General features: G+C 37.5%; 1 protein-coding gene and 1 long non-coding RNA gene across 2 annotated transcripts; both read right to left on the reverse strand.

Annotated features, from left to right (window-relative positions):
• Positions 1-575: 575 nt before the first annotated feature.
• Positions 576-1,260, reverse strand: LOC148779892 (uncharacterized). The gene is made up of 2 exons (XR_016045103.1): positions 1,160-1,260; positions 576-1,090 (listed from the first exon to the last, which is right to left on the reverse strand). It is a non-coding gene; the product is annotated as an uncharacterized LOC148779892 (long non-coding RNA).
• A 1,701-nt stretch (positions 1,261-2,961) lies between these two features.
• On the reverse strand, positions 2,962-4,623 carry LOC18436814 (uncharacterized). Its single transcript, XM_006847036.4, has 2 exons — positions 3,928-4,623; positions 2,962-3,474 (listed from the first exon to the last, which is right to left on the reverse strand). Exons 1-2 carry the CDS (start codon positions 4,379-4,381, stop codon positions 3,428-3,430), a joined length of 501 nt encoding a protein of 166 aa, XP_006847099.2. The 5' UTR covers positions 4,382-4,623; the 3' UTR covers positions 2,962-3,427.
• Positions 4,624-10,251: the final 5,628 nt, after the last annotated feature.

Raw genomic sequence — 10,251 nt, forward strand, 5'->3', positions numbered from 1 at the left:
ACGTGCCAAGGCACTGTTATTGATTTTCGCTCATCAACCCTTGCTGGGGTAAGTCAAGATTACCTTGAACGACCTACTACCTGGGACTAAGTCCACTTGAGCCTGGAATTTCTGCATTGTCCTAGCCTTTGAAGTTCATGGCTTGGACTCATTTCTTGCCATCGTTGTCTTCATAACACATGGCCTAGCAGTGGCTTCATTGAAATCAGATTGTCCCCTTGTTGGGGAGAAGTGTAGTGGGACCTCCATGGTTCCTACTTCGAAAGATGTCACTACCGCAACCATTTATACCTCTGACGACCTATGATTAACGCAGGGGTTTGCTCGTCAGGGTGAGTAAAGAAGGCAAGAGAGTAAATGTGGTAAAGATCATGACTCAAGACATATCCTAGAGAGAGATTCGACTTCCTAGACTCAACCAGAGATGAAAAGTGAATTGTTCCCTAGTAGAGTTGTCAGAGATTTGGATGCTCCGAAATGTGAATGCTTAAAATGAAATGTTTAAACAAACATTAGAATCCAAATAGAAAACCAGAGGACATCACATTCGAGGCCAAATTCACTCGTGCATTCTATATCAGAAACAAAAGCTTTATATTATACTAGGCACTAAACAATTCCAAAGGTTTAATCCTTTGTTACAATTTGCATCCGCTAAATAAAAGAAAATTAAGCCAAACACCTTAGATTCTAGTCTTGAAACCTATACATTCGTTTCTAAGGAAGAAAATATACAAACATATCAAAAGGGAAAAGATAACATAGAGGGCATATCGACCCAGATACTTGTGGACGTACGTGGGGATATTATCCTTCTGGTCTGGTCTTCCTAAGAGATCAGGTCTCAAGTAAATCGTATGAGACGATTATCTCTCTCCTCGTGTCCTGAATATCTCAACTCTCTCTTCCACTTTTAATTCTTACTGAGGTAAAAAACCCACAAGAACACTTATTTCTACTCAACTATGTCTATCAAAAATGTGTGCGGTTAGGTGCCTCGATCTTGCCTTCTAAATGTGGATGATCTGGTGGCATGCGTCTCGGGCTTCAACGAAGACTTGGGACCTTTTGAGATCGTTCCCTCGGGAACCTTGTTCGAGAACAAAGACAGGTATTACAAACCGATGAGAGAGGAATTTAAGGTGGGTTCGGGACTTACTCAGGCTGGCTCGCGTGGGCACTCTCTTAGATCACGAAGAATGCCCCCCAGTCGTAAAATTGGTTCGAAATCGCCTCCCTTGGCTTGTAGTCTCCTGCTTTCTGCAATCGCAAATATATGGCAAATGTTATAAGACAAGTGGATAAACAGACCTCACATTGCCTCTTTGGTGAACGTACACAAGCGTGCACATTCATAAGAAGAAGAGAAGAATAAGAGTAGGAAGATGGGGGAGAGAAGAATTTAACCAAGTGGGGAGATCAGCACAATGACTGAGCTGGTGGATAATTGGCCTGACGTAGTAGCAAAACGGGCTCGATAACTCAAATCAACTCAACAGAATTACTACCAGACGTCAATACCGATACTGACTAGCTAGACACGATGGTTAGTTTGTCGTAGCAATAAAGCGGGCACAGAAATTTTGGCACAACAACATTACGGTTAGACAACAGAACTATCATGAAAGGCTAATCTCGACCCCTCTTAATCAACGAAAGAATAACAGAAAGAATGGAAATCATAAAAAGAGAATAAGAAGTAAGAGAATAAGAAGAGAAGAGAAAGAAAGAGAAAAAGGAGAAGAATGTGAGAGAAGAGATAAGGAAGGAGAGAGGAGGGAGAAAAAAACAGTCGACTCTAGGCATCGCCGACTGTATTTAAGAAAAGAAGAGAGAGAAAGATACAGTCGGCGCTTGGCATCGCCGGCTGTGTTAGAAGAAGAAGAGAAAGAACGACACAATCGTCGCTTGGCATCGCCAGCTGTATTAGAAAGAGAAGAGAAAGAAAGACACAGTCGACGATAAGCATCACTGGCTGTGTTAGAAGAAGAAGAAAGAGAAGACGCAGTCGGTGCTAAGCATCACCGGCTGTGTTGGAAGAAGAAAAGAGAGAGGACACAGTCGACGTTGAGATTCATCGACTATGCTAGACAAAGAGGAGAGAGAAGACGTCAAGATCACTACTCATAGTTGTTTAAAGGTGAAACATATCCTTTTTAGTCATGATCATCTTATTCTCCCATCGAGTATTTGTTAGTATCCATCTAGTCATGCATGTGACTAACAACACACCCAACAACTGCTTATTCGTTTTTGGGCCTTTCCATTTGTCGAAGCGAGTAGGACATGGTGGTTTGGTAAGTAACGTCATAAAAGCTTTAAGATTACTCTATATCCCTATCCTACCTTAAGGTTCTTAATGGTACTCCCCACTTGGCTTTCAACCTCCACTATGTAGTCTTAAAATTTACTCAAGGTCTAACTTTTCGTCCTAAAAAGATACGAGTGGTTATCGATAAAGTAATGAAGTATCTCATGTGACCTATTGTTGTCACAATCATTCGTCCGCTTATATCATTATGAACTAATTCTAAAAGCTTATACCCCCATCGACCTTTTTTTATGTGATTTCTTACCCATTTTTCCCTTAGGCATGATTCACATTTATCTTTTAAGTCCCCATTCATTTTATCAAGTATTCCATTTTTCATCATAATTTGTAACCTTGTCGGACTCATGTGACCTGAACTTCGATGTCATAAGTATAAATCTTTGTAACTCTCACGCACATATAGCATTTCAAACTAATATTGCAGCCGTATACAAGCCGCACCCCCTAAATGATAGATGAACTAGGGTCAATTTTGTCTATTGGAAAAGTTCACAAGGAGATATTCGTCATCTCGAAAAAATAAGAAGTCCAAGAATTTTTTGCTCAACTGGAGCATCAAACTCTGAACTGAATCGACGCATGACCAGCCCAACTCAAGAAGACACAAGATGCAGAGAGAGCCATTAAGAAGCTGCCAAAACGCCAAAAAAAATTAAATAACAATAGGCAGGCTTACAGAGAGAAAGAGAGAAACCTAGAGATGGTTTAGAGAGAGAACCTAGATAGAGAAACCTGAAAAGGAGACGGCCTTTTTGTGGGTTGCAAAACAAACTCGCTCACATGATCTTCCGGGAGACTATGTACTGTACTCACCCACAGTTTTCTTCAATACCCACCCAATTCAGAAGCGGTGCAGAGAGTAGTTTGTTAAACTTAAAAGCAACACCTCTTTTTCATGCTCAAGAGACTTAAACATAAAAGAAACCTCATTAATGCCATCCCATTTACAGTGAAGCCCTAATCCCTATTTCATACACCAGTAAGATTCACCTAGAAACTCTAGTGATTAGGAGGTAACTAAGATTAGCATAAAAGTCTTGATTATTGTGCTCCTAGTTTTGAAGTGTTAACGACCCAAATCACCCCGCCTTGATACTAGAAGTACTCCTCCTGATTTTTGTCAATCTTACCCAACAAATCATCTGCAGAGAAGATAAATTTGCATCAAAATCAGAGCAGTTATGGTATAGGTAATAGAGCAAAAAAAACCCATGAAGGTTTAAAGGAACAAAAGCAAGAAACCCAAATAAGAAACTGGGAAATCAAGAACAACTTCATTAATAGATTCCATAAAACAAAAGGAATATATATCAAAGGAAATATTTCAAATATATATATATTTGGTTTTATATGTTATTTCATTAAGAAAAACAGAGCAAATTTGATCATCTAAACTCAAGGGAAAAAATAAAGAAACGAGGTGAGTCATCCGATTCTGAATTTAGGAACCCAGTTTATGGTTTTAAACAAGAATATGAAACCCCATCACATAAACCCTAAAACCACAAACTCTCCATCGAAGAACAAGATAGGACCATGATTGCACCCTAAAATACCCCTAAAACAGGGGAAAAACTAGAGAGAGAAAACGGAACTTGATATGAGCCTCAACGATTGCTTGACCTCTGGCCTACAATCCGGAGGGTCCTCGAAGAGAGAGAACGAGAGCTGCTTATGAACCACCCCAATATCAAAGAGAATAACACCAGAATCGGGGTCTGTAACCTTGATACCCTTAACAGGAAGCCACAGAAAGAGCTCTTCTTGAGAGAAACCTGCAACTCCAATAAGCTCGCCATAGCTGAGGTTCCCCCGAACTACTCGATCATAATAAACCATGCCGTCGAATTTGGCGTAACAGGGTTGATCAAGATGAACTTCGAGGCGGCCATCGTCTTCAAGAGAGTACGATTTCACGTCTTTGGGCAAAAGACCAGCAGGCAAACCCTTGCTCTGCAGCAATTCATGGACTGAATCTGCTTTGACAGGGTTTAGAAAGAGAAAGAAGAGCGAGAGTATAATCAAGAGAGAGAACGAGGATTTAGCCATGGGTGAGAGGAAGACGGGAGTGGGGTTTAGGTGGGAGGGAAGATTTTAGAAATAGAGAGAGAGAGGAAAGAGGGGGTTTAGTTTTAGAGAGAGAGAGAGAGAGAGGGAAAAGAGGAGGTTTTGTTTAGATGCATATCTTTTTCTGCATGCAGGAGAGAGAGGGGGTTGGTTTTTAATTTTGAGAAAGGAATCATGTCAGGTGTTTGGAAACTCAGTAGGCGGACGAAATTCCGACGAATAGAGAAGACGGCAGCGTGTTTCATATCTCATCGTTACATCCCCAAGAATTTTTTTTTTTTTTTTTTTTTTTTTTTTTTTATTTAATGAAGTTCGGGAATAAAGGGTGGGGGCTAGGTTGGGCTTAAAAACATGAAGATTTAAATAAATAAATAAATAAAAATAAAATAAAAAGAGCAGGCCTGATCATGGCCGAATGAGCTGGCATCGGTCCCAGGCCAGGACGTCCAAGCCCTACTTTTTTTTTTTAGGGCTCCGCTTATTGGGCTGGCTTGGTCGCCCCTATTGCCAACCCTATGCTTGGATTTACAAACATAAGTTCTTCTTCTTTTTCTTTTATTAAAGTCCAAACTCGAAACGGTAAGTTTCGATGGATTCTTGGTTTTGTCTCTACGGCAAGCTTTTTATGCTTCTTCAAAAGCATAAAATTTATGTACTTATCCGACCGTCCATTTTGAATCGAGGGTTAAGATTACACCAATCATAATGTCACATCTTTATATTATTTTATTTTTAATTATTTTTTATATACTATTTTTATATCAAATTTTGGAGGTCCAATCTTCTATTAAACTCACACTAGCGCAAAATATAAAAAAAAAATATTTTCAATAAAATAAAATGACCAAAATACCTGTGAAAGTTTCAAAAGGTATTTTGGTCATTGTATTTTATCGAAAATTTATTTTTAATATATGTTATAGGTGCGCCTCAAGGAGAATATTGCACATACCAAATTTCATATTCATACAATTTGTATAAAAAAAACAAAAAGTAAAATACTTTGAGATGTCAGATCTAAGATCAACCGGTGAGTGACTCTCTTGAACAAAATTTGATGGTTGAATGGTAGGGAAAATATATATCTTTTATGCTGTAGGAGAAATATAAAAACGTTTCTCATGTCTCTATATCTCTCTATAACTTAAGTTTTGATGAACAATGGTTTTGTTCAAAAGAAAAGCTTTACGTAATTTTGATGGAATTATTTCTCTTCCTTTCAATATCTTCTGTTTTAATCTGCAAAGTTCAAAATAAAAGCTTAATTTAATGGAATTGTTATTTCTCTCTATCTCAATATCGTACTCTAAATAAGGTTTCTTCAATGAAATGCGAAGAGGAAGACTGCCCATTTTCACTTTCTTTCTTTAAATTCCAAACTGAAAAGTTTAATGCAATTTTTTTAGGGATTGTATACAATGAGACCATTTACCTTTGGTCACAATTATTTACGAACATACAATGTGAAATTTTATAGAATTTTATAGGTTGAATGTGTCACAAAGTTTGAGAAAAAAAAAATTTTAAGTTTGAATTTAATCAATAAAATGATTACAGCTATTAATATGACCACCTTGGATCTCTCTTCCAATTTTTTGTTTTTTTAAGGACAGTTATTTCTCTATACGGATCTATATCTTACTGCGTTTTCCATTTGTTCCATGATTTTCCCTCATTCAAGTTAAACGTTGTTCTTGTATAAGGTCATGCCCTCTCTCTCTTCGTTTTCACTTTATATTGGGCTTTATCTAGCATTTTAACTTTTTGATTTCTTGAAACGTCACTCATGTAAAACTTTTGAAAGCTTCTCTTTTCATTTGATCACTTTTTTCATTTCCACTCTCTTATGTAAACTCTGGTGGTTATTCTTTTATATCGGTGCTCGAAACAACGGATCGGGCCGACTAGTTGTTCGTGGCCAGATTTGATTAGTGGGTCCTGGTCTGATCCGATCTGATTAGTCTGACCAATTCCGACTAGATGGTCGATTAGTGCCCCGATTTTTTCTAAAAAAAAAAAAATACAACTTTGGTAAAAATCCCAAAAATATACCAAAAAATTGTAAAAAATGTTTAAAATTTACATGTATTGTTTTTTTTATATTGGCACATAAAGAAAACAAAAAAAAAAAAATATATTATAAGCATAACTGGGTTTCGGAGAAAATGATTAGGCACCTGAAGCAATACTTTTTCAGTGATCAATATATAATAAATATTTAATATGTAATCAATATACACTATATAAGATAAATTACATCAATAAAATAAAAATAAATACAATATATAATATAATATGGTAAAATAATATAACATATTATAATATTTCAACTCAAGACCATGTTTGTTTTTTTGGGTATTTTGGAATTCAATTAAAAATAAAGGGCAAATATAAAAATGTTCGTCTCATTATGACAATTTTGATAAATTTCCATCTCTCTCATATTTGTGTCTATGTGCCCCTCGGGGGGTTGGTGATGTAGGGTATAAGATTGAAGATCAAATCAGATGAACAATGATTAAATTTTTTATCCCCCCGAGTTGAGGGAATTACAGGCTTGGCACCCTCTCGCGCCGACCAACTATGGTGCGTCTGAGTCAACTCGCCCAAGGCGGCAAACCCTATAGTTAGCAAATAAAAAAATTATAATAATATATAAAGCTTTAAGTAAAGAAATAGAAGAATGGGGAAAAGAAAAAAAAGGAGAAATATATAAAAAATGTTAAAATGACAACTTTGTAGACTCTGCACTATGACAGTGCACCTATTAGTTGATTTTTAGAACAAATCGCTTATTAGTGCACCAATTGGCCGATTAGTGCCGATTAGTGCACTAAAAAAAATTCATGCATACATGACCATTAGAATCGGGCCAAAACGGGATCGGCCAGTGACTGATCCCAAGTTAGTCGGCTGATTTTTTAAAAATCGTGTATTTTTTTTTTTTTTTTTGGAACCTGTTCATGGGATAATATGAATGAAACCGAGACATCACATTATCGCTCCCCCACTCTGACACTCGAGCCTAGGATCTATTCCCTTTTCTAAAATTATACTAGTAGAATTTTTTAACAAGCTAAAACAGGGAGCTTGACCACTACTAAAGCACTAGCATTCATTAATGATATGGGTTTTCTTTTCCGTTCTAATCCTCAGTCCACTGGCGGGGGAAAGGGGGAGTTGTGAATCGTGTGGCAGATTGTTAAGGTGCACCATTGTTAGGGTACTCTGGACCTGCCAAAAACTGGAACTTGACAACGTTCAGCATTTGTTAGAGATACTAGGGTATCGGATCCTTCAATAGTTCCTTAGTGATGGATAGGGCTTCCACCGGGTCGGTTCGGGGCCTGGAAAAGCCCAAAAAACTATTTGGCCTGGCCAAAAATTTACAAGTGAGGAGGCCGGCAGGGCTCGAAATGATCTATTGGGCTGGGCCTCGGCCAGCCCAAATAGAAGCATTTTTTTTTTTTTTTTTGTTAAATATCTCCCTTCAAAAAATTTTGAAAAATTTACGTACGGACCATATTAGGGGGGTCAAATACAAAATGGGATCACGTTTGTCTCAAATTACGGGTGGCACCCCCTTTCGTGGTGTTTTTTTTCCCAAGTTACCCCCTTGTTCGGTAATACAAACACTGGACAGGTGGGTTTTATATCGTGCAAAGAAAAACAGTTGTCTAGTGTTTGAAATACCGACATCTATGTGTTATCCCCAAAACTAGCAAGCCATCTCTCTCCCCCTCTCTCTCTCTCTCTCTCTCTCTCTCTCCAGATGACCAGTGGGGCAAACCATAGTTACCGCGAGCACCACCGCCAGATTTGGAATCTTGCTCCAGCTTTTCGAAGCATGGATCTCGCCCAGAACCCGTTCCCATCTTTTTGGGATCTCGCTCCAATTTTTAGGATTCTCGATCCTATTCACAACAGATCCCTCTACTTCAAGGATCTCGCTCCCATTCACAATGGAGATCGCTTCCTCTACTTCATGGATTTCGCTTTCATTTACAACGGAGCTCGCTTCCGCTAATTCACGAATCTCGACTCATTCACAATAGAGTTCGTTCCCTCTACTTAACAAATCTCGCTCCCCTTGTCTCACGGAACGCGTTCCGTAACATTTTAGATGTGGTTCCCGAACAAATTAGATCCCCGCTCTCAGAATTTTAAGATCACCATCCCGACATTCTTGAAACTAGATCCTAACAAGGCTGTGACCCCGATCCTATAATCTATGGAGCTCGCTCATGAGGAAAGTGGATCCAATCCCGAAAGTATAAGGTTCTCGATTTATGAAATCTGGGATTGCAACCCTTAGGAACTCAGATGTTCACTCCATGTCTATTTATTTATTCATTGTAGTCGGTGCTTTATACTCTGCAATGGGCATTTAATTGTGCCTATAGTAATTCAAAAAAAAAAAGGCTTAATTTTGTATAGGGCGTGATTTCTATAAGGTTACAACCTTAAACAATCCAATTAAGGCGCACATCTAAATTTTATCATAATATGGAATTTTGTGTAATTTTTTTTTAACATTATCTAAAATTTAATTTCATTTTCAATTATAAATTTTAAACTCCAAAAATGGTTAAAATCGGGTAGATCTATAAACCTATAAAAATCTTGAGCATGGACAATCTAGATAATATGTTGCAAGACGCAAAATTCTTCGTACAATTGAGGGTGTTACTAGATTCATCAAATATTTTCCCAAAGATTAATAGTCCAACAATAGACTTTTCTATCAAAAAAATTTGTGGTAGATATGTTAGTGCTCTCACAAAAATTAGAGGTTTTCCTTGGAGATAAAAAGACTCAGAATAGAGAGTAAACAAGACAAAGCTAAGAAATACTCAGATATAGAGAGTGAAGAAGACAAGACTTAGAAAGACTAAGTGTCAGTTTATGTACCCAAAATTGCAATATTCTCATATGCCAAGAAAAAATGATTAAGATAGAATATAAGAACCGTTTGGAAGGATAACCTCATAAAGATTTATAGTTCAATAAAAAAGGGGTGAGGTTTGTATAAGGTGTCAACCTTATACTATTGACGTAAGGTGTGCCTCAAAACTATGGCCAAAATGTAGTTTCGGTGCCTCAAAACTATGGCCAAAATGTAGTTTCGGTGCCACAAAACCTTGTAATAATATGAAAATCTATTTTTGCCTTCAATTATGAAATTCAAAGTTCTAGAAATAGTGATGATCGAACAAATTTATAAACACTTAAAAATCTTGAAAATGGACGGTCTAGATAATGCGTTAGAAGATGAACTATTTTTAGGACTTCTCAATCTCTTCTTTTTTCATGTCTATGAATCTCGAGGTTGAGATGATCGATTTGAGAGTTTTTTAGCACAGGAAGAACCTTTACTAGTGGGTTTCATAGGTGCACCTTAACCGTACAATACAAGACGCAATATAAGGTTTTTTTACACAATTTTGCAAAAGAATTGACCCAATCTTTTCAATGATTCCCCATTAATCCATTACAAGTCGTAGAAATACTGCACTCATTAATTTCAGCTTAATTTGCTCCGACAAATTCATCAAAATCCAACAAAAATCGCCAAGAAAATGGCAGGACTGACACCCTAGATCTTTAGAATTGTAGGAATGAACATGATTCGAGCACTGATTGCACTTGAGCGATCGAAAATGGCGCCTGAAAATGAAGCTTCATTGAAGTTTTGGGAGTTTTCTATTGATTTTAGAAGGGGTGCCTCATTTTCTTGCCTCCTCGTCAAGATTTTGGGCCATAGAACACAGTCAGTGTTGTCTTTGTCGGAGTTTCTCTCTCTAAAGCTGATAGTTTTTTGTTTTGGTGGGTTTTTTAGAAGGGCAAGCTTT

Source organism: Amborella trichopoda, chromosome 11, assembly GCF_054954075.1.
Source record: "Amborella trichopoda isolate Santa Cruz 75 chromosome 11, AtrichopodaSantaCruz75HAP2 v2.0, whole genome shotgun sequence".
NCBI classification, from domain to species: domain Eukaryota; kingdom Viridiplantae; phylum Streptophyta; class Magnoliopsida; order Amborellales; family Amborellaceae; genus Amborella; species Amborella trichopoda.